The 24,798-nt window shown below is 36.0% G+C and overlaps 3 protein-coding genes, 1 long non-coding RNA gene and 1 pseudogene across 4 annotated transcripts; 1 reads left to right on the top strand and 4 right to left on the bottom strand.

Moving 5' to 3' along the window:
• The first annotated feature begins 5,309 nt into the window (after positions 1-5,309).
• LOC114752433 (protein RADIALIS-like 3) lies at positions 5,310-6,045 on the top strand. Its single transcript, XM_028941176.1, has 2 exons — positions 5,310-5,588; positions 5,962-6,045. The coding sequence occupies exons 1-2, from the start codon at positions 5,326-5,328 to the stop codon at positions 5,987-5,989; spliced, it is 291 nt and encodes a 96-aa protein (XP_028797009.1). The 5' UTR covers positions 5,310-5,325; the 3' UTR covers positions 5,990-6,045.
• Positions 6,042-11,499, bottom strand: LOC114752431 (uncharacterized; annotated as a pseudogene).
• On the bottom strand, positions 7,701-8,984 carry LOC114752435 (uncharacterized). Its single transcript, XR_003740840.1, has 3 exons — positions 8,356-8,984; positions 8,188-8,255; positions 7,701-7,826 (listed from the first exon to the last, which is right to left on the bottom strand). It is a non-coding gene; the product is annotated as an uncharacterized LOC114752435 (long non-coding RNA).
• A 4,725-nt stretch (positions 11,500-16,224) lies between the features above and the next one.
• On the bottom strand, positions 16,225-18,202 carry LOC114752430 (3-ketoacyl-CoA synthase 4-like). The gene has a single exon (XM_028941174.1). The coding sequence runs from the start codon at positions 17,889-17,891 to the stop codon at positions 16,359-16,361; it is 1,533 nt and encodes a 510-aa protein (XP_028797007.1). The 5' UTR covers positions 17,892-18,202; the 3' UTR covers positions 16,225-16,358.
• Positions 18,203-23,153: 4,951 nt separating this feature from the next.
• On the bottom strand, positions 23,154-24,184 carry LOC114752432 (glycine-rich RNA-binding protein 2). Its single transcript, XM_028941175.1, has 2 exons — positions 24,011-24,184; positions 23,154-23,749 (listed from the first exon to the last, which is right to left on the bottom strand). Exons 1-2 carry the CDS (start codon positions 24,122-24,124, stop codon positions 23,390-23,392), a joined length of 474 nt encoding a protein of 157 aa, XP_028797008.1. The 5' UTR covers positions 24,125-24,184; the 3' UTR covers positions 23,154-23,389.
• Between the last annotated feature and the right edge of the window lie 614 nt (positions 24,185-24,798).

Here is a 24,798-nt window from a genome sequence, read left to right as displayed (position 1 = left end):
TGTGTTTAATTAGTTGGTTTTATTCCTTCATTTAATCGGATTTAATTGCATTAAGCCATCGTTATCATTATTCCCTACAAAAGCAGTTCAGGGAGCACCTCATTTTTCACCTTTATAATTATATTATTCTTGGATTGGTTCTATTGGTTGGTGGGCAATAAGGCCTTAGCATGCAAAAGCCCATCTAGCTTGGGTTTGGATTGGATCAAAGTCACAGGCTTTTAGGAACCCACACAAAATTTATTCTTCTGAAAACTTTCCATAAGTTAGACATTCAAAATCAACATCAACATGTATATTAATAACGAGAAGTTATAACAATAAACCATACTATTTACACGTAATTAAACAACATATTTTACAGTTGATCTCCAACGTATGCCTTTAAACTTCACAGGATTATTTTAATAAGCCTCAGGGAAGTTTAATTAGTTAAAACAAACGCAAGCTGAATTACTCAGTTGCAAGCTAGATGTGTAGTATTTATATACCAATATTAAGAGGGGGGGGGGGGGAAAGAAAGTTGGATATGACAAAATTTTATTTGGAGCTGAGTTATCGGATCTACTGCCAAAAAGGAACATATCTGTGGGAAACAATTGAAGCCAAAGATACATTATCAACGCCAATACACTCACTTTCTTTCTTTCTTTCTTTTTGGTTACAGCTTTATTAAAGCTTGTGTTTGACATTATTCATGTTCCGTGCCATTGGAAAGTCCTATATGAATCATCGTGTGTATGAAGTTACTGTTTATGTGAAAGAATGTTGATTTGATTCTTATCTTCTGGATCCCAAAATCAGAACATTTATCTGCTTATCTTCAGGTTCCCTTCTGGCATCCTCAACTTTCTTCTGCCATGCTCATTCCTGCCTTCTGTAAATTCATGTAAAGATTGATTTAGATATTTAATTGACACATCTAAACATCAGAAATGCTATGATTTTTCATATTTTACGCTGCTCTTTAAATTTTACCTTACTCTAGTGTTTAGATATGCCATATCATCTTATTCATACTTACAAAAGCTGTACTATTTAGAAGTCATAAACAGTAGATTTTATTTAGGTTTCCATACAAAATGCATGATTCCCGGTCTAATTATCTTATACTACTTCTGATCCTTAATATAATAACTAGTTTGACATTTAATTAATTAAAATATACACAACCCCTTTTAACTTTAGGTTAGTTACATATAACCCTTCTCATCTATAAAAGTTTAAATTCCACACCTTCACTTTTTAGGTTTTGACCAGGAACCCCTTGCTGTTAAAATGATGGTTAAAGTCAATGGAATTTATGCCACATCATTTTGATAAAGATTACTTGGCAAATGAGATGGAATATTTGTAATAATATTAATTTCACCCGACTTAAAACCCGCTACCTTATTGAAAGGGCAATTTTGACATCAACTACGACCCCCAAATCACTAATTTTTACATCTGTAGTGTCTTCATGTTTTCTTCTTTGACATGTCCAGATCAACTCTCTTTTCTGCAATGTCGCCTTTAGCTTCTGAAATGGCATAAAGTCATCTTGGTTTCAAATTTCATGGCTATTTGTCCCATCCCTATTACTTTTTTCCTTGAAATCTATTAATGGTATATTTTCTAAAGACATCTTTGTTTTATGCTTACATTCAACTCAGGCCCCCTTTTGTCTTTCTCTGTACAATACTGGAGTTAGAAAGCCAAGTTTAAATGCCAAATCAAACTAAAATGAACATGGAAAGCATATAGATAAGATTTTGAACGAAAAAGATGATTTCTTGTGGATTCTGGAAAGCGTTAAAACATCCATAGACATCGAGAAAGGAAGACATTGTCAAGGTTTAATTGGTACCGCTGAATTAGATCTGTTGAAATTAGTAGAATGGCAAAATTATCCTTAAATAAAATACTGTGCTTTTAGAGTTTAAATAAATTAATGAAATTCTCAAATTTTCATCTCATTTGCCAAGTAATTTTAATTAGGTTGATGTGGCATAAATTCGGTTAAACTTAACAGCCATTCTAATAGTAGGATGTTCATAGTCAAAATTTGAAACATGAGGGTGTGGAATTTAAACTTTTAAAGATGAGGGGGATTATGAGTAACTGATAGGGGTGTTCATTAAGCCCGCTAGCCCAGTATGCCCGCTCGAGCCCGTGAAAAAATAGCCCTGCCCAGCCAAAAAAAAAACAATCCAAAAAAAAAATGAACATTTTTGGGCTAGGCATATTATGGGCAGGGCTGGGCTACGGGCATGGTATGCTGCCCTGCCCGTGATATATATATTTATAATTTTTTTTGCCAGAAATACTTATAATGATATATAATATATATAATAATATATATTATTCTCTTCTCTTCCATTTACCCTAAATACATTTAGTGGTATGCGTAATTCTTCCTTCTTAGTATCTTTTTAATGTTTTTCTAATCTGGTTTAGTATCTTTTAGTTTGTTTTCATTGTTGGTTGTCTTGCAAAAATGCAAAAGCAAGCTCACTTTAGTGTTGTATTAAAATATATATCAATTTAAGACAAATCAAAATTATTGATTTGTTGAATTTATTGTTTATTCAAGTATTTATTTCTTTATAGTTGTTATAAGATACCCTTACTTCAACTAAAATTTTTTTCACTAAGGTATCACTATTTGGGCTTGGAAGCCTGCCCTGCTCAGCCCGAAAATGGTTAGGGCTTCTATGAACAAGACAGGGCAGCAGGCTGCAAAATGCAGCTCGCTCATCTTTTGGGCCAGGCATCGAGCAGGGGACATGTCCTGCCCAGCCCTGCCCATGAACACCCCTAGTAACTGATCTAAAGGTCAAGAGAGTTATGTGTATCTTGGCCCATTTGATTTGGTCATAAATATACGATTTTAATTTACTTTGTCTCTTATATTTATCTATTTTTTTTAAAGTAGTTCTCATAGTAGTTGCACATGTTAAAGGTTTCATCAAATGATAGTTTTAGCTTATACACATGATCAGCAGGGGTATTTTAAGAAAGATAATACTTTTTTTTTTAACAAATAACTAACTAAACTTCTTTAATCTATTCAAATTAGTCAATTGGCTCTTATATTAAAGACCGGATATAGTTAGTATATATTGAATGTCAAGGTATGAATAAGGTTCCCAACTTCTCATATTATTGTTATTATAATGATGAAGAGCAAATGAGTTTATGGAACAGATTAAACATCAGAAGCCCACCAGGAGGGGGGGACCTATTGCTGATGAACAGAACAACTTAGGACCATTTCCTCCATTGTTTTGGGACCTCAATATCCTGCTTCTTTGGAAATGGTCACCAAAATCATCGTCCAAATCTTGACATTCTCACCACCTATGCGGATTCTTTATATTCACAGAAATGATTACACACACACACACACATGTTTTGGAGGAAGATAGAGAGAAAAGAAATTATTATTATGTAGATATAAAATACAGACTCCATACAGAATCACTTTTGTGTGACTCTTTCTAGCATTAATGAAGAGGATTGGAAAGGACAAGTTAGGACCATTCCCACCATCATTGATTCCAACTTTTGCATGGCCAATATCAATTTATGCCCCTGTGGGTTCACAGTTGCAGAACCAGTATCTGCATTAGAATAATTTATATATTGTCAAATTCACTTTCTTCTTTCAGAAAAGCCAGTCTTGATTACCTTGGGAATCCTTTCTGATCCCAGCTTAATAGAATGTTGTGAAACACATACATCAGACGCACTGTGAAAGTTGGATATTTGTACTTAATATAACAATTAAGACTCTTGTTTTTTGTATTTTAACTGTTTAATCTGCGTGAAGATGCATATGTATTATGCCAATCAATCAAATGCCTGGAAAGATGAGAGGTTAATCATTTATTACATACAATCTAAATAGTGTTTATCAGCTTATCTCTTCCATTGGCCAATTAAGAAGACGCTTCAACCTTTGACCAATCAGCTGGCAAACTCAGTGAGAGATAAAAGCCAGAAGGAGCTGATTATTGATGAGTAGTGTCCTACAAAGCATGCAGAAACAAACAACGTTGCTCGGAACAAACATCCGAAATCCCAATTCCTAAGATCTCAGAACCCAACAAAATATAATGTTTCTATGACACACTTTTTCTTCTCATCTGGGCAGATTCTTTCCAGCTTTAGCAGATTTCGTCAGTGCGATCAATTTGAGTTATTGGGAAAGAGTTCACAGTTGGCAATCAAAAGGATATTTTAGTGATGATTTCTAGCTCCGACTCTATTATCTGAGAAAACTTTTCTGCAAAATCGTCAAAACCTCATAAAGAAGAACTTGATAGAGTTTTGATTGTTTAGTTTAAAATTCTGCATTGTCTTTCTTCACTCACAAATAATTGTTTGAACGGAACTTTTTCTTCCTCTTCATTATTCTTTCATCCACATATATCCTTAGTATCAGACCAAAACTGAGGACATTGATGACAGCAGTACCAAGAAAAAATAATTAAAGAAGAAAAAGAGAAGCCAATAAGGCCATGAAGAAAAGAATCTCATCCAATTGCTACATGCACACTTCCAAGAGTGAGAATTCAGATTAAAAATCACAGAATCAAGTTTCAAGTTGCAGCAGAAACAAGGGGAAAATATTTACATTGCTCTTATTGTTTTTCATCTTCTGCGATAGAGAGAGTAAAGTTCACCCCAGAACCCCACGTACTTGGGACTTGCAATTTTAATGAATTCAAAATATTCTATGTTAAGATAAAGAGTAAATTTCGTATGACACAGTCCACTAAGTGAATTGACCAATAAGAATATACTATTACTTATCTCCTCTCTTCTCTCTCTTCAATCCCCACCATGATTCTCTTGTTTTTTCTTCTGAATTGCAGATATTCAAGATGTTATCTTTCTATCTTTTCCTCTTTATTTTGTTCCCCCTACGCCCTCTAGCTGTAACCTAAACCTGATGCTCGTCATTTCAAATATTTTCTTACGAAGCTAATCAGTTTTTTCGTGTCCATAATGAAGGAAAAACAACTTTATCAGTAATGAGAAAGAAATTAAAGGATTGTGGAGTGGGGAAAAAGAAAAGAAAACAAAAAAAGATGTGAAATTTGGAACCAGATTCATTTGAAACTGATTCTCCTCTCTGGCTGTACATTGTCCTGCTTGGTTTCGTGGTTCCAAAGCAGACAGAGTCACAAGTGCTTTCCAACTTTTGGCTATTCAGATTCCTTCACTAGCTTCATCCCACTATCTCTCAACATTTATAAGTACACCCCCTTCACCATTTTCCTTCACAGGCTATATCCCTGAACCATTTTCTTCTCATATATATATATATATATAGTTATGGCTTCAAGCTCTCTCAGCAAAAAGGCCTCTGATTCATCTTGGACACCTAAACAGAACAAGCTCTTTGAGAAGGCTCTTGCAAAATATGACAAGGACACTCCTGACCGATGGCAGAATGTGGCTAAAGCTGTTGGTGGCAAATCAGCCGAGGAAGTTAAGAGACACTATGAAATCCTCTTAGAGGATCTAAGACAAATCGAATCTGGCCGTGTTCCCATCCCCAACTACAAATCCACCGGCAATGTTGATGAAGAAGAGAGGTAATTAATGTTCACTCACAATGCATGCATGTTTTCTTCTTCTGTTAGATTTATAGGGACAGATTCAACGTTGAATTTAAAATCTGGGACAAATAGTAAGACTAAAACTGAATAAGAAAAGCCAGCGTTGTTGATTTGTTGAAGAAGTTAAATGACGTGCATGAGAGTTGAGACATTATTATTTCATACCTGTGGTGTTATCGAACATGCAAAAGTTCTCCCATCTTTACCCATAATCAGTGGAACTTTCCCCGTCGTTTCCATATTTGTTTCTGCAATCAATGCCTCAGAATCTATCATTGTTTTCTGTTGTTATAATTATATACCACAGTGATACCTGCATGGTCATGACTTTTACTGGTTTCGCCCACAGGCTCATGAAGTATCTCCAGCTGAATTGAAGGGAATCAATGACTGCGTGAATCCATCATCTGCTCCTTAGCATTTATATGTAGGTGCTGTTGCATGATGACTCTATAATACACATATATATATCCCCATATGTGTATCCCCTATGGCTGTGTGTCTCTTCTCCTTTCCTGTCTTGCCCTTGTCATTGAGATCATTGTAATGAATAATCGTATCCTCATATTCCTTGGTTGTGAATTAGGATGACAGCATAGCGTGTTTGTGAATAATAACCAGCAACAAGAGAGAGAAACAGAAAAGTTCGGAGAAAAGTTAATTAAAGCTATCTATCAGATAATATTCTTGGAATGATATCTCAATGTCGCTGACAAACTTTATGGTGAGAAAGCCTTTTCAACTCGAAACATAGACCACATACACACAATTAGAGGTTCTAAAGGTTATATATAATAATTCTAAATGACGACGTTATTATTTAATCATCAACGTTAATCATGAATGCGAATGGCGGTTAAGCATCATGCTTCAGAATAAGAATGCGCTACATATACTAAGCATAATGAGAGGATCGCTGAGAGAGGCTGACTTGTCCAATTGTGGCTTACATGACAGCACTATATGCTTAGTTCTCTCACTAATATCACAATTGAGCCGAGATTACTGTTTTGGGTCATAAATTTTTTTGGTTGACATGTCAAGCTTTAATTGGGGCACCGTACTTGGAGCATGGGGTTTTCCAACAATTGGATTAGGAAATAAAAGATTTGACATCACATCTTAACTCAAAATCTTAGAGCCATGAATTAATATGTAAGTTTACTCTCACCTAAAATCTTGACAGTCTCTCTCTCAAATATGAGTACAGCATATTGCCACACAAACACATCCCCAGAGGGGAGGGGACCCCAACACACACCCACCCCTTACCTGGCAACAAGGGGGATAGAACCCATGACCTTCTCTGAGGAGGCATGTGGTTCCAGTTGAGCAACAAGCTCAAGGCTAAGGTAACTTTCTCTGTTTTTTTTGCGAGTCATGGGTATTTTAGTATTGTAGATAATCCTATTCAAAGAGTCACGTTGTGTGAGACTAGCCTTTCTGCTAGATCCAACCTGTTGGTGCTAAGGTAACTCTTTTTCCAAGCTTCATGCACCGGGGTAATCTGATTGTCTAGGCCCATAGTGTTTTGGGCCTCGTTGACTTAGGCCTTATTTCTACCAAAGGGCCTCTGTCTTTTATGGAGAGCACCTCCCCCGTTGGCTCTTCCCTTCCCCTGTTTGCTCTTCCATCGGCTTTCCAAAAGGTCAATTAGTTAGTGTTACGGGCTCAGTTGACGAGTTGACGTAGGGATAAAGAAAAACAAAGGACAAACGCCCAAAGCCAGCGCACACAGACTCTTCCATTCCACAGTATAACTGTGTTTTAACAATCTCATGTAAACCAAAAATATTGGTTAAAAAGCAGTTATAACATTGAATATGTAAAGAATTTAATTTTTGTAATGTTTTTCAAGTGATAATAGTCAATACAACATTAATTACAATGAATTAGTTACTTATAAAGCGTATAAATATTTAGTATGATCGGTTTTATGAATGTAGGTGGACACACAAACAAAAGCAAACTTGTAATAATACTCACGCACAGCTTCTTCAGAATATTAGGAGGCATTACACAAACATTAGTAATATAACGTTGGACTGATGCAAAGGAACCAAACATGGATAATGCGGTGTAGTCTAGGAACATTGAAGATGGGAAGAAGCAACAACGTGGGAGAGGAGTGAGCTGAAAACAAAAGGACGCTCCAACATTACCAGGTGACCCGCCTCCTCTATCACGTGCACCTCCGCTTTCTCCCCTATCTCCCTGCCACCATCCATATTTCTTCATTATCAACAACATAAATAAATTTTCAGATATACATACATAAATATATATATATATCCTCCGGTCCTAAATATAAAAGCTAGTTAACTAATTTGAGTAAATTAAAAAAATAAGTTAAATTATTTATTTGTAATAAATAAGTAGTCTTTCCTAAAATATCCTCACTAATCAAGTTTATTGACTAGAACTACTATTATTAAAACGACTACATTAGAAAAAATACGTAAATATGAGAGACAAAATGGATTAAAATTTTATATTTAGGACCAAAATAAAAGTTAAAAGAGGTTTTATATTAGAGATTATAGGTAGAATATATTATGGGAGTACAAGAACGTACGTTTTCAAGTTTTTGGCAACTTCCAAGCCGAAGATCTTGTCCTTTGCTCCCCATATCAGATGTATTCTCTATTATATATATCCATGCTCCTCAACATCAATATATATATATATATATATATATATAAGCTAAACACAAATTCTTCTGCTAATTATTGAAACTAATTACCTGTGGATACTTGGGGATTGCTGAATCTATATTCTTCACAAGTGCCACCAAAAGTTCCTCTTTCCTCTTTCGGTTGACACAAACGGTTTCCTGCTAGACAGACAGGTAAATTGACTCTCTCTTTCAAAATCTAGAGTGACCACTTTCACGGACATGTTCATGATACATGCATATAATTTGTACAATATCAATATATTATTAGGAGATAATAATCAATAAGTGACAATTTGAAAACCATTATGTTAATCATCTACGTACAATCTTAATTTATTTCAGTATTGTGATTTCATTAAGAGATTTAGGAGTGGCATCCCCCGTCTCCACTTATATATAGTGAAGTACTACCTCCGGTCCTATTTATAATAAGACCTCGTTTGTAGACTATAAATAAAATCTTATAATTAGGACCGGAAGTAGTAGTTGGCCTTAGAAGTGAGATTTATTCTACATACAAGAAACAAGCTAAGATAGTTTCTCAAGGGCACCGGGGAAGGGGGGAAAAAAACAGTCTCTGGAATATATAACATTGGGTTAACCTATTTCTATGTCGGTTAAAAGAAGTAACCGGCATAAAAAGTTAATTTTTCATGTCTCTTCTCATGCAACCAACATAAAAAGTTATTTTTTAAATATACTATTTTTTTTTTGATGAAACATCAGGGTATCCACCGGCGGACCCGGTGACTAATCTCTTCGCTGGCTTGTAGGCACCTCGATGGGCGGGACAGTTGGCCCGGGGTTTTAAAGCTTTTCCATGCCCAAGGCAAGGATTGAACCCTCGACACTTGATTAAGGGAGGATGAGCCCCCACCGCTCACTCACCACACCCCCGAGTTATACTATTTTTATTATTACAGATCACTTTATAGTTAAGATATATATTATGTCAGTTTTCATAATAATTGACATCATAAAGTTTTATTATATCGGTTATTTATTAACTGATGTAAATATTCTTTCAAACTTTAAATTAATTGAAAAAATACCACTGCCTTTCTTTGATTATTTATCTAATCAATATAAATAAGCAACATAAAAATTATATTTTGTAAAAGTGCTTATACTATCTGGGAAGAATTTGTTTTTTAAAGCGACACCGCGCCCTGTCTCTCTCTCCCCATTATCGTTGTCTTCTGCCTTTTCCAGCCACACCCACTACTACAGAAAATGACCTTAGTAGCATTCATGTAGTAGCATTTAATAAAACCAACGCTACCTATTATTTGTGAATTATATATTTAACTTTTAAAAAATTTAGTTGTAGCATTTATAGTACCAAACGTTACCGCTTGATTAGTTGTATTTTTTTAAAGTAAAACAAGAGGTAGCACTTGGATAAAACAAATGCCACCGCTTTCAATTAAAAATATATTTATTAGAAGCAGCGATTGGATGGAGCAAATGCTACCTCTAAGATAGTTGTTCTTTCAAAGAAAAAACACAAGGTAGCGCCCGCAAGATTAAAAGCCCATTTGAAGTAACTTATAAACAACTTTTTAATCATGATTTATGAAATACGAGGTAACTATGTGAGAGGAGTTTTATCTTGCTTTACATGAAACGTGATTATAAGTGTTTTCACTCGGTATTCCAAACAAGCTACCTCATCTTTATAATATATACTCCTCCGGTCCTTAATATAGGACTCAATTATTAAGTTGGTTTTGGTCCTAAATATAAGACCCATTTCTCATATTTACCAATGTTCTCTAAATTACCCCTATGGATACTCCCTCAACCATAATCAAATAGAAGAGGGAGATGAGGTATTAAGAAAGATGATTATGGTGTTTTAGAAAAAATGTGTCACTTTTCTTATAATTAACCAACTTACTTAACTTCCTTAATCTAATCAAATTAGTTAAATGGGTCTTATATTAAGAACCGGAGGAGTAATTTCTATCTTAGCCCTGACCCCACACCCTTGTATGGGAACGGAAGGAGAGAGAATGAGAACCCAAGGGGGGCCGAAGAAGGAGGGTGAGAAGAGTTTCTCTTGGCAGTGAAGGTAGCAGAGAGAGAAAAAGGAAGGAGAGAGAGAGGAAGAAGAAGAAGGACAGTGGGGGTGCGGTTGGGGAGGATAGGAAGACGATGATAACGGGAAGAGAGAGAGAGAGAGAGAAAAACAGTAGTGTCGGCGAAGATTAGGCGGAGAAAGAAGAGAAGAGATGTGTGCCACGTCAACCTAAACTAACGGTACCAATAATACAAGGACTCCTATAAAAGTTTATGAATCTTCTTTTAACTGAAGTTCACGACATGGAATTCACCCAAAAAAGATAGTGATATTGAGTACTTGGCTGATGACGTGACTATCTATCTAATAATCATTAGTACAATTATATATATATATATATATAAATATATTCATAATTCACGTGTGATACCTTTAAGAAGTCTCGAAGCAAGAATCTAGGGCATGGAATGCGTTTGTAGAAGCCAACATCCGACAGCAATCTAACTCCATCTGCTCTACTGGGAAGCAGAAGCTGTGACCAGCTTGAGAAACCTCCGAGCCTCTCAAGCGCCGGACCGCTGAACGATTCCATCAGCTCGGGGACCGATCCACTCACCACCAGCGACTCCACCGTGTCACTGTACATCTCAGCCATCTTGAACCCCACGAACCCTCCATAACTGAATCCTGCCACACAGCACTTCTCTACTCCGAGCCTCTTCAACCCCTCCGCCACGCACTCCGCCTGAAACTCCACCGACCGATCCGGTCTCTCCGTCGTGGACTCTCCGAAGAACACTAGATCTGGCACGTACAGGGCGTATTTTCTTGCCAGTGCCAGAACCTGGAATTGCCACGTCAGGATTCCGTCGGCAGCGAAGCCGTGAAGGAAAACGACGGCGAGCTTTTTGTTCTGGGGTTGGGAAGGAACCCAGAAGTGATGACCGTTCCTTGGTGGATTTCCACCTTTTGGGTCTCATCCCTACCATCTTCATCACCATGCGTAGCAGAGCTCTGTACATCGCTATAACACTCACCATGTCGACCTGTGATACGGCTTTTCACAGGAAGGATGCTCGCTTTGGGTTACGTGTGAAGGATAAACGAAGAACAGGGACAATCTTTAAAACATGTAATTGATATCCTACTTGATGATTTATAACGGGGAAGACCCATTCTGCTGTTATTTCCAAATATCTCTTTATAATAAATGAGAAAAATGATTAAAAAAAATACGTGGAGAAATGTAATAAAAGATAGTATTACAAGAAAGAGAGAAAAAATAATTGAAAGCAAAATTAAAAAACTTACATTAAATGTTAAGACAAATTCAAATTAAAACATCTAAAATAGACTTTTAAAAAAAATAAAATTTATAAACAAAAACAAAAAGAAGTAGTAAAAACTAGAATAGCACGTGTTCATTAAAATTATTTAAAAAAATTATGGGGCGCAATCTAAGCCGTCCTTGTACGGAATATAAATGATGCCCAGCTACATCCGATAACGATCTGTACGCCCTCATAAATAATTAATTAAAAAAATAAATAGGTTAAGAATATTTTTTTATTTTTAAATATGTCTATATAATAAATAATAAATAAAAAAACTTAGAAAAATATAATAAAAGATAATACCAAAATAGACTCTTTTTTTAAAATTAAAATTTATAAATAAGAGCGGAAATAAAAACAAGAGTAGCATGTGTTGATTAAAAAAACTACGGGGCCCAATCTAAGCTGTCCTTGTACAGAGTATAAATGATGCCTAGTTCCATCTGATAACCGCCTGTACGTCGCTACAAATGCTGAAGCAGGTCCCCTTCCAACTCAATAAATATCAGACCACCCTACTCGTAGGCTCGTGGCTAGTTTTCCTCTTCTTTATCTTTTTCGCCCGTCTCCGGTGGGTGGTTCAGACTTCAGAGTATCATTATGCCTTCAAACAAGACTAGCATTGCGTCTTTTTCTGAATTGAACACGAGACTTGCCACAGCAGAGAAGATAGGAGCGACCGTACGAAGGGAAAGCGCCAAGACAATTTGTGGCTACCACTTACCACAAATCATTTTACTATACAGCCATTCACTAGAAGCCTAAACGCAGCACCCCAACGCAAGTGGCCATGTGCTCCTTTCACAACTGAGATGAAGAAACACAAAAACTGATATATCAGATCAAGCGATAATAATTAGCACTGCAGCCTCCAGACCATCAAATCACCCTCACTGCTTTGCTTACATGAGAGAGGATCTCTTACAGTAGAGTCCGTTCTTTGGTTCATGTTTCGCTCTGTATGTATTAAAAAAAAGGGAAATTTTCGAGTAAGATAATTAATTTTAAAAAAATCCATAAAAATCTCAAAATGATTTTGAAATTCTCAGAGACCCGTGTGTAATAAATTATAATTATAAAATTATTTATTTACCCTTACTAATTTTTGCAGCAATTCATTTACAACCTCAACAGTGTCTGTTGACAACCCAAGAAGAGGTGGTTGACAACTTTGGCAGTACTCTTGACAACTCAGTCTGTAGGATGCCAGGAGCATCACCGAGATTGTTAACTACCTTTCCTCGGGTTGTCAACAGCCACCGTTAATGTTGTAAATGAATTATATTGGGTTCAAATTAATGTGGGTAAATAAGTAACTTCACAATTATAATTAATTACACACAGGTCCCTGGGGACTTAGAAATCATTTCAGGATTTTTAGAGACTTTTTGAAATTAATTACCTTTTGTTGGACTTGAGTGTAATTTTTCCTAAAAGAAAATAGCACCGTACTAGCCGATCACTTATCTTCTACGAGTACCATTTCTACGTGAAATTACGTGATACTTCTATTATCTTTGATATAAAATTTAATTATTAAGTTAATTTTAATCCTTAATATAAAATTTATTTTTTATATTTATTAATTTTTTAAAATTATTTTTATAGATATTTCTTCAACCATAATCAAGTAAATGAGAGAGAAAAAATATTAAAAAGGATGATTATGGTATTTTACAAAAAAACATGTAATATTTCTTATAATTAACTAATTTATCTAACTTCCTTAATCAAATCAAATTAGTTAAAAAAGTATATATTTAAGAACAGAAAGGAATAAGCTTTAATTTGCTTTGTCTTTTTTCCCATTATAGTTAAAACTTAAATAACTCTCCGTGCGTAGCGTGCCCAGTGAATTAAATTGAATCCGTCAATAATAAAGTCCGCTATTGTAAAGTATTGTTATAGGTGCTATTCAATTATGAGATCCAAATTGGATAGGCCGAAAGCACTCCACACGTTTTTTAAAAAACAAAAAACAAAAAACACCCTTTGATTTAAATAAGTATTGATCACGACCTTTACAGCTCCGTCAAAGGGCGAAGTATAAACAAAAGGAACATCACAATCTACCACTGAGTTTAAGAATAACAATGATACTACCTCCGGTCTTTAATATAAGACCCTATTTGATTTTTATTTTGGTTCTAAATATAAGACCCCAATCCACTTTGTCTCTCATATTTACTCAATTTTTTCTAAGATAATCCTTCTAATAATTATAGTGCTAGTTAATATATTTGATTAGTAAGGATATTTTAAGAAAGACAATATCTATTTAGGATAGATAACTAACTCAACTTATTTCATTAATCTCCTCAAATTAGTCAACTGACTCTTATAATTAGGACCAGAGTAGTAGTATTAATTAATCAATCGTGTATAATAATTGTATCTATATAGTGATTGTAGAGTAAATAAGTGGCATGGAGTCACTGAAAAAAGATAGAGGAAGATTGAGAAGGATCCTCAATAATAAAATTATTGAATGGGACTTTTTAATTAGCTGTTTATTATTTGTGCAATTCATGTTACCGAACCCGTCTAATGGAATGTTGTAATTATTGTATCCATATGGTTTTAAAGTTCTTAGTCCCTCCTTTATTGCCTCACTCACTTTTTGATCATCCAATATACTCTTCTAGTCCTTAATATAAGACTTAATTATTAAGTTAATTTTGTTCTTAAATATAAGACCTATTTCTCATATTTATCAATTTTTTTAAATTATCCCTATAAATACCCCCTCAATTATAATCAAATAAGTGAGAGAGGGAAGATATTAAAAAAGATAATTATGACATTTTAAGAAAAATATGTCATTTTTTTTTATAATTAACTAATTTACCTAACTTTTTTGAGTTAATCAAATTAGTTAAATAGGTCTTATATTAAGGATTAGAGGAGTATTAATTAATACTCCTCCGGTTCCTAATATAGCACCCAATTATTGAGTTGGTTTTGGTCCTAAGTATAAGACTCATTTATCATATTTATCGGTTTTCTCTAAATTATCCCTCTGGATACTCCATCAACCATAATCAAGTAGAAGAGGGAGAGGAAATATTAAGAAAGATGATTATAGTGTTTTAGGAAAAAACGTGTCACATTTCTTATAATTAACTAGTTTATCTAATTTTCTTAATCTAATCAAAATAATTAAATGAGTCATATATTAAGAACATGAGGAGTATTATTTTTTTACACAAACCATGATACTAAAAAAAATAAAGGAAAAAAAAAATACCGCTCCTGGTCCCTGAACCTTAATTGTGTTTTGCTTTTAGCCTACATAGTTTATTGTGATTTCTTATCCCTTTTACTTATTGTGTTTGAAACATACCTTTATTTGGAAAATTTGTTTTTGACAATATTTTGAAAAATACGCAGAAGGACGGTGAATTGGTCTAAATAATGTTTATTTTACTTAAGCGAACTTAATAGCGTCAATCCCATCATATGATTTTTAAAAAAAATGCTGACCTGAAAAATATTATAAAATTATCTGATTAGAAAACATAAAAAGGAACCGGCAATCGTGGGCCTTGTGGTTTAGCTTTGATGTTCGATGTTCGAAGTTGCCTTAGAGGTCGCGCGTTCGATTAATGGAAGGGAAGAAGAAGAAAATGCAAAAAGAAACCCATTGTCTTAAAATAAAAGCATGCTAAGTGTTATTTTTTCAAAAATAAATTATAAAGTTACCAAACTTTACGAGCTTAGCTAGTTTTAAAAAAAAAAATTGAAGAATTATAACGAGATCTAAAAAAAAAAAAATTATAAAAGAAGACCCATAGGTAAGCAAGTATTCTTTGTATTTTTTTTTTTTTTTGTAATTCTCTCTAAAAAATTGTCAAAAAGGTCAGAAAGTGTAAGACAACTCAGATGCTTTATTCCCTCCTAGTTTTATGGGCCTAACCATCTTCGATCGTAGTACGATTATCTAAAAGGCCTCTCATGAAGAAAGTCCAACATATCACAACATGGGGATTTATTTATTTAAATTATAAATTATAGATGAGAGAGGAGAGGGTAGTGTGAACTGTGAAACTCTTTTCCTTGACCCCCAGAAAAACAAGGAGCAACTAGGAGAGGACATGATGTAAAATTAATTTGACCCATTCCAAAAGAGGCTATTTTGAAGCAACTTACAGAGACAAATGTTCAACAGAGCAGGCCACGTGCTTTGTACTCCACACCACTGAATGATATAGAACGGCACCAAAGGGAACATCTTGGAATAAACGCACTTTGACGCTTTCTCTATTTATCTCTATCCTTTTCATGTGCTTCTTTGCAACTTCACATCAAACAATAAGAGCAAGTTTCTACCAAACTAATGTTATTATAAAAGTCTATTCAGTCACAAATCATACTCCACCGATTATTAATCTTTATCCAATTTTACTTTGGGATAAAAGTCACTTTTACCAAAGTTAATTCGAAGTCATAGCCATCATATTCATCTGCATTTCTCAAGCCGAGTTCTCTGTTTCTTTAAGATGTATAATGATCAGACTCATTTTGTCAGACCTGATGAATAGGGATTTCTGTCCCTCTGTTTGCAGAAACATGCAAATCTCCCAACAAAATGAACAGAACCAAATTAAGCATAACATGTTTCCAAAACACTTCACTATGTATTACTTACTACGAATGAGTATGACATGTAATACATATGTTTGTCAGAATTCAGAAGACAAAACGAGGCTTAGTTATGTCACAACCTGAAGAGGATACCTATGAATACAGTCCTCCCAGGGACTGTTTGGCGAAGCCTTCACATTCCTCAGAGCCTGCCAAACAGCACTGTTACACTTAAACCCACTCCCGAACGCTATCTGCCACACTCTGTCTCCTTTCTTCATCCTTCCTTTGGCTTCAATGTATCCCAACTCATACCAGATTGAGCTCGAAGATGTGTTGCCAAATCTGTGAAGTGTCATCCTTGATGCTTCCACATGAACGGGAAGAAGCTGAAGATTCTTCTCGAGTTCATCAATCACAGCCCTCCCACCAGCGTGAATACAGAAATGCTCAAAGGCTAGCTTGAAATCTGGTATATATGGCTTCACCTTCGCGTTCAAAAGCTTCTTCGCCATTAATGTTGCGAAGAACAGAAGCTGCTCGCTGATTGGAAGAACCAGAGGCCCCAGTGTTGTGATGTTGGTCTTTAAAGCTCCTCCTGCTATGGCCATTAGATCTTTTGAGAGTGAAACCCCTGTTTTGCCTGCATCGTCTTGTTCCTGATACACACATTTGAAAGCTTTATCGTCTGCCCCTTTGTGGGTTCTCACGGTTTGAAGCAGCTTGTACTTGGCTTTTCTTCGATCTGAGGATTTGTTTGAGAGTAAAATGGCAGCCCCACCAACACGAAAGAGGCAGTTTGGGATTAACATTGATTTCTTGTTCCCAAAGTACCAATTTTGAGTGATATTCTCTGTGCTAACCACGATTGCGTATGTGTTCCTGTGAATTTGAAGCATGTCTTTGGCGAGATCGATGGCTATGACGCCTGCGCTACAACCCATACCTCCCAAATTGAAGCTTTTGATGTTACCTCTTAACTTGTACTTGTTCACGATCATGGCGGAAAGCGAAGGTGTGGGATTGAACAGGCTACAGTTAACGACCAAGACTCCTATGTCTTTGGGTTTGACCTTGGTGTTCTCGAATAGGTTGTCCAATGCTCCGAACATCACCTGCTCTGCTTCTTCTCTCGCAGCCGCCATCGATGGCCGTGGTGGGATGTAATGCATAGCTTCAGGGACGTATGTTTCTTCACCAAGACCAGATCTTTCCAAAATCTTTCGCTGGAATTCGAGAGACGAATCGTCGAAATCGCCCGTCAGCTTCGAGTGGTCCATGAATTGTTTGTATTTCACTTGCAGGTGTGAGGGGGGTTTGTAGCAAGAATAGTCGAGGAGGTAAATGGATCTGGGTCGGGTCAAGAGGTAGAAGGTGGATCCGAAGACGAGGATCGCAGAGCAGGTGATGACGATGACGAGATTGTACTGTAAGTGGAGCCAGAGATGGCGAATCTCTTCAGGGTTCATTTGGGAAGCTTGAATTATGACGATGGACATTAGAGGGATCATACAGAGAGTGAGAAGATGGGTCATTAAATAGTGATAACCCAGTTTGACGTACTTGAGGTTAACGCTCTGCAGGAAGTCCGGTAACCTCCGACCATGGTGGATCTGAAGAACTCCACCGTTTCCGGGGGCATTGGTTTGATCGGAACTCATGGCGGGTGAAATAGGGATTCGAAGATGATGTGTAAAGGTAAAATTTTTTTATCTGAATCGATGAAAATCGGAGAAACTGGGGATGATACCAATTAGAAAGAATTAGGAAAGAAGCGAGTTCGCGTAGGAAGCCATGAGAGGAGCTTGCCTGCTATTGCTAATCTAATCGAAGCGATACACACAAACACACACCCCTATATATATAGACAGACACAACCTGTATGCATCTGTATGCGCGTGTGACTGAAAATGGCCACAGGGAATAGAAAGAGAGAAAGAAGGCGATCTCTTTTCTCTGCGATTCCTCGTTCTCATCTGTTCCTCCTCCTCGCAGAGAACGACGTCGTCTCAGCAACGACGGTCAAACCTACGATATTGGATCCTCCTCTGGCCTTTTTGCAAGTGATATTTTGAAATACTTCTTTTAGTTCCTAATCCATGAAATTTTACTAAATTTAGTAAAGAATTAATATATGATGATTGATTTCTACAAACACCTCTGATAATTTTAACTATATATCCTTATTAATTATATTGAGAAGAGAAAACTATAAATCAGAAATGGTAGTTAGCTTTCATCAAGAGCCTTTTTTCAAAAAAAAAAAATTTAACAGTAATTTTTGACAAAATAAAAGATTTTAAATAATTTTAATTTTATAACTTGTTTTCCATCAATTTTAATTATAAACCATAACCAGCATGATTCGAGAAATTTACCAAGAGTTAGTATGGTAAGGAAAGCAGGCTATGTTATGACCATTTTACCCTTTGTCCTTAAATTATTGCCACCGAGATTACTATATTGGTAAAATCTGTCATAGTTTACAGGGGTGTTTGGGTAAGAACAAAAATCATGGTTTTAGAAGTGTTTTTATGGTATACGAAGTAAATATGTGGAAGAGTTTGTTTCAATTTGCGAAAAAATGATTCTAAGAAATACTTTTAGAGTTAACCAAACACCCCCACATCACTTTGGAGTTTCGACTAACAAAAATGATGATCTTGTGAAATGCACCTCTTTACCTGTCCACATATTTAGTTTGGAGAATTATTATGAGTTAGCGATTAAGAAATTTAATTATTAAGAAATCTCAAACAAGTATTACCTCCAATCCTTAATTGAAGAGCTAGTTAACTAATTTAAATAGATTAAAAAAATTAGTTAAATTAGTTCTTTGTAATAAATAGTGTTCTTTTCTAAAATATTCTTACTAATCATGTACATTAATAAGAACTACTATTTGATATATCTTTTAAAATATACACTACTACAAGGACTATTTGAAAATATATATATATATATATATGAAAAACAAAATGAATTTAGATCATATATTTATAACTAAATTAAAAGTCAAACTAGCTTGTATACTAAAGATATGAGGTAGTAGCTAGCATAACCCTATTATAATTTTCTACTTTAAAACTTATAATTGCATGTTTTTCAGTTGTCAATAAAGTTTAAAATGATTAAATTCCCTTCTCAAAATCTGATTTTAAATCTCCCTATCTAGGTCCCCACCCCTTACAATGCCAATATGCAATAAAATAGTATTAGCAATGCTGCATTTTGCTTCTCCAAGAGAAGAGAATCTGCTTGGAATTGAATAAAAGAAAATTTTTTATGCTGAAAACGGGGGACATGGTCGTTCTAGAGTCTAGACTTGCGCCTGAAACTGCTGCGAATTTTTTTTTCTTTCTTTTTTCAATTTTTTCCTTGTTTTTCTCAATGTTATTCTTAATTTTTTTGCAGATAATATTTATTTGACCGGGAAATTTTTGTTTTATACTCCTACTTTCTAAGATATGAGATCTCGAACTTCCAATTATTCCCGTGATCATATCTCCTCGTGAACATCACAAATCAACCGATGCCGTTTGCCCTTCTTCTTCACTGAAAGAGCAATTCAAATCTCGGAGTCTTCAATTTCTGCTGATATGGTTTTGAAAATCATCTCTGTATTAAATGCTCTCCACCAAAGTCAAAATTGAAGGGAAAAAAACCAACAAATCTTAAGTGTCTGATAGTTGGATACCTATCTATTACTGTCTCACACACACGACTATTTGTGAAACGTGAATCTTCTACAACCATCATATGTATCACTCTTTTCTGAAAACATGAACACATGAATAAAAAGGATGAAATCACTTCTGAATAAAATGTGCTACAACAAGATCATTGTGACTGTGATTGAAACTAAACAATAAGTTGAGCATGATGTTATTCAATTTTTTCGTACAAAGGGCTAAAGCCTGAAATAAAGAGAATGATTCCCAGACAATCATAGGTAACCAAGGCCCGAAAATGGCATGGACGGGAGGCTTGGGAACCCTCATAAGCACTTTGAAAAAAACTTTCACAAGAGTCGAGATAACATTTTTGTTATGTATTTACCTCAAATACTGTAATATCACTTTTCAAAAGTTAATCCAAGTATTCCTAGACACACAGTAAAATGAGGTCCTACGTAAACCTTGCTTTGCAAGGGCATCTGCGATGTAATTCTGCTCTGGGAATTTTTATATTGAAACCGAATATCCCAATCATACTCCATCATGCTCTGTATCTGCAAAAGAACTGGCTGTTTGAACCATTGTTGCATCTATCAAGGATCTTTTCTATGACAACCTTAAAGGCAGATTCAACAATTATTTTCCTGAACCCCATCTCCCAAACAAAATTAAGACCTCTCAAAACGGTCCATTCTTCAGCTTCTGACACACTACAGTTTCCAACAGCATGAGAGAAACCAGCAATCCAACAACCGCTGTGATCCCTTACATAGGATCCTCCGCAACTCGCTTTCTTTCTAGAGGAGGACATTGCGCCATCTACATTCACCTTCCCACAGTCTAGAGGAGGAGGCTGCCAAGTATTACGAGTGATAGGAGTAGGAAGTGATTCAACATTCAAACACCAAGTGTAATATGATTGTGAGTTGGTATTAGGATTTGTTGGGCTGGACCCATCTTTGATATTGACACAAATGTAAGAGCATCAAACCAAAAACTCACATCCATCTCCTGCGTGGGTTGGGTCCCATAATAAAGAGTTGCGTGAGAGCAAGGATGACAAGTGATGACTTAAACTAGGGATAAAACTGTCCTGTTAAATCCTGATAAACCTGACCTTTGCATTAAATCACAACTGCTTGATAGGTTTAACTCAGCGTTTGGACTTTGGAGTATGGTGAGTAAAACTTTCAATGAAAGACTTCGGGATGAAATAATTATTAATAGATCAAGGGAAGAAAACTATACAAACACTAACTTGTATCACCTTAATACTCTTGATTGATATGCCCTAAAGCAAAAGAGAACTATGTCAGCCTTAATACTCTTGATTGATATGCCCTAAAGCAAAAGAGAACTATGTCAGAAAACAAAACTCAGTAATATGACATATATCAACACCATAATACTGTTGATTGACTTACAGTAAAGAGCCCCTTTTTAGATTGTGATTCCAACAAAAATGACACTTGTAGTTGTACACCACATTGTTTTAAGCGACATTAACAGACTTCTCACGCCTATGCTTAGTCTTTGTTCTCTTCTTCAGTGCAGATGTGGAACAATTTCACATTTCTAAAGCAACCAAATGATGACCATATATGATTGCAACATATACTCCATAGTGCCTACCGGAAAGCTTGCAATTGGCGTGAGAGAACCTAATATAACTTAGGCCGTAAATCAAACTACATATTACTTATTGGTACCCTAAATAATAACCTAATGTTACTTTTAGCATGCAAATTTTGAATTCATCACAAGTTCCTCAGTTTAATCGGTATCAAATCATATCTAACAAAAAATTAACCAAACCTTCCACGAGTCGTATGCGGATGCCCAGCATAACAATGTTGATAAATACAATATGCAAAGAGAGCAAATCATGACCGAATTCAAAATAAACAGCTTGTCACGAGGGGACGGGAGGAATCCTAGTCAAGCTCTCACACAGAAATGCGCTGTCACCTTGAAACTTTTGACATACAACATGTAATATATGGATCATAATGCTGTCATGTTACAATTTCCCTTGATGTTTATGAGGTAAATAAAAGCGCAGAAACACAATGATTGAGGAGGAAAGACATAACAGAAACAATTATGCAAGTCAAAAGAAGGGGAGGAGCATACCTTTCACAAGTGGTACAGCCCACCCACACCCAGAACCCTACTCAGCACCCAAAGACCGCATTGCAACCTCACCACTGGTCCGCACTGCAAGGCTTCGATGCAGAATGTTAATTTTAGTGCTCCTTTTGCTCCTCCGTTCTTACCCATGCTTATCTTAAGCTCTCTCTTTGTTCTCATTAGAAATTAGGAATTTTGTCGAGCACCCACTATGCAATCAGGAAACCAGTGTTGGTAAATAAAAACCAAGCAGAACAGCAAACAACATTTTCGACTCAGAATTAGAATGGAAGATGGTAATCGTGCAGTTGTATGGGAACCGATTCGATTGTGCTGAACAAAATAAGTAAAAGCGAAGTGCCAAATCAGATTCCAATGGTACGTCTTGTGGGCGACAAGATTGGAACTGAAGGACAAGCCGATGCGAATATAAAACATTTATAGCAATAGGACATGCAAATAAAATACACCTTACCACTCAGCAAAATTAAGCTTAATTTAAAGAAAGCGTGGACAGATAGGTTATGATACTTATACCCTGCGTCTGCGCAGAGCTTTTAAGAATCGCCACAAGTCGGACAGAGAGCACCGGTTCAGCTGACTCGTTTATACTAAATTGATGTTCATGAGATGTAAGAACAATTATCCGACTATCAATCTCAGAAAATGTGACGTCAAGTTGTCAACGAACTTTATACATAAAAAAGCGGTTACGAGTGGGCGAAAAGCAAGCGTTTGACAAATAAATTAATATAATACTCCTCGGTCCTAATTATAAGACCCAATTAACTTATTTAAGGAGATTAAAGAAGTAAGTTAAGTTGGTTATTTATAATAAATAAGTGTTGTCATTCCTAAAATATCCTTGCTAATTAAGTATATTGACTAAAACTATCAAGGATTATGTTGAAAAAAAATACATAAATATAAGAGACAAAATGAATTGGGTTTTATAATTAGAACCAAATAAAAAATCAAATTGGGTCTTATAATAAAAACCGAAAGAGTATTATATACGATTGGTAAGATGATCCGCTCAGGTATGAACAACAGAAGATCTTGTTTAGTATGATTATTAATAAAATCTTATCCAAAATCGAAGACGTAATTGGATGATGCAATCACGCCATTACAGATTCCATCATTTGAAGAATAAAGGATGGACAAAATAGAAATTCTTCAACTATAGTTGATTGATTACAAAGTACGAAGCCTGAATGACACGAAACAGAACCATAACAGAAACCATCACACTTTCATCGCCAAAGTACAGTAAATCCCAGACCCAGAAAGGCCTATCTAACACCATAAAAACTCATTATTCTAAATCTACCCTACACCGATCAATCTACTTAATCCCTCCAGTTTCCATAGGACTCACCACCCCCACGAGAGTAGCGAGAGCCACGATCACCATAACCGCCGCCGCCGCCGTATCCTCCACCACTCTTGTAGTATCCACCCTCGCGGCGTCCGCCGCCTCCGTACCCGCCGCCTCCGTATCCGCCTCCACCGCGGCTATACCCACTCCCACCGCCGTATCCGCCGCCGCCGCCGCCTCTTCCACGAGACTGAGCTTCGTTCACCGTAATGTTCCGACCATCAAGGCTCTGACCGTTCATGCCTTCGATCGCATCCCTCATAGACTGCTCTGAGGAGAACGTCACGAATCCGAACCCTCTGGACCTTCCGGTCTCGCGATCGTTGATAATCTGCACAACAAAACCATCGATCAGATCTAGTATGCGAAGTCGTAAAGAAAGTAGAATAACCGATCGTTCTTCGCCTTTGGGAGAAAGGAAGAAGATGAACGTACCGATTGGCGTGAGTAATAAAAGAATCATAGACAGTAACACAAGTATCATAGATCAAGTAACACAAACAGATCAGAGAGAGCACGGGATCAGATATGGATCAAGAAAACCCGAATCCTAATCGTATCAGATCGGATCCCGATGTTGCATCAAACGGACCTTCGATTCAATAACATCGCCGAAAGGAGCAAAGGCCTGGCCAAGGGCATCGTTGTCGGTAGCCCATGCGAGCCCACCGACAAAGCAACGATACTCAACATCTGCAGAAGCCATCGATGCAAAAGAGAGATATAAAGGCAAAAGGAAACAAAGGATAAATGAGAATTGGAAGGAGGCTGTGTGAAGATAATGTGACCTAAGGGGTGATTATATAGCGGGTGAATGTTAACTATGGTTAAAGCTGACCCAGTCAGAATGGCCCAGCGCATACTGCACATGTAACCGTGGTTTACCGTGGTTAACGGTTACCGCCAGCTGTGGATCATCCCACGCCATCCGAACGCAAGCTGCATCTCCCTGTTGGGTAATTCCAAAAAAGAAAAGAAGGAAGAAAGAAAAAAAATAAAAAATAAAAAATAAACTTAAATTAAGTTTGTTGGCTATTCCTTTATTTAATTAATTAATAATATTCAGTACATTTCTTATCACTTTTTCTTCATTTGTCATGTTTTTTTTTATTTATTTTATTTTACTTGTACAGGCCCATTTGATGATTTTTTATTTATAAGTACTTGTACTCCTCCGGTCCTAATATAAGACCAATTGACTTATTTGAGGAGATAAGGAAGTAAGTTAATGGTTATTTATATAAATAAGTGTTGTCATGCCTAAATATGCTAATTAAGTATATTGGCTAAAACTATCATTTTTAGAAGGATTACTTGGGAAAAAATGCATAAATATAAGAGACAAAATGGATTGGGGTCTATAATTAGGACCAAATAAAA

The sequence above is a fragment of the Neltuma alba genome, unplaced genomic scaffold, assembly GCF_004799145.2.
Source record: "Neltuma alba isolate B1F8T4 unplaced genomic scaffold, ASM479914v2 tig00007386_pilon, whole genome shotgun sequence".
NCBI lineage: Eukaryota > Viridiplantae > Streptophyta > Magnoliopsida > Fabales > Fabaceae > Neltuma > Neltuma alba.
This window is presented reverse-complemented; position numbering and strand designations above follow the sequence as displayed.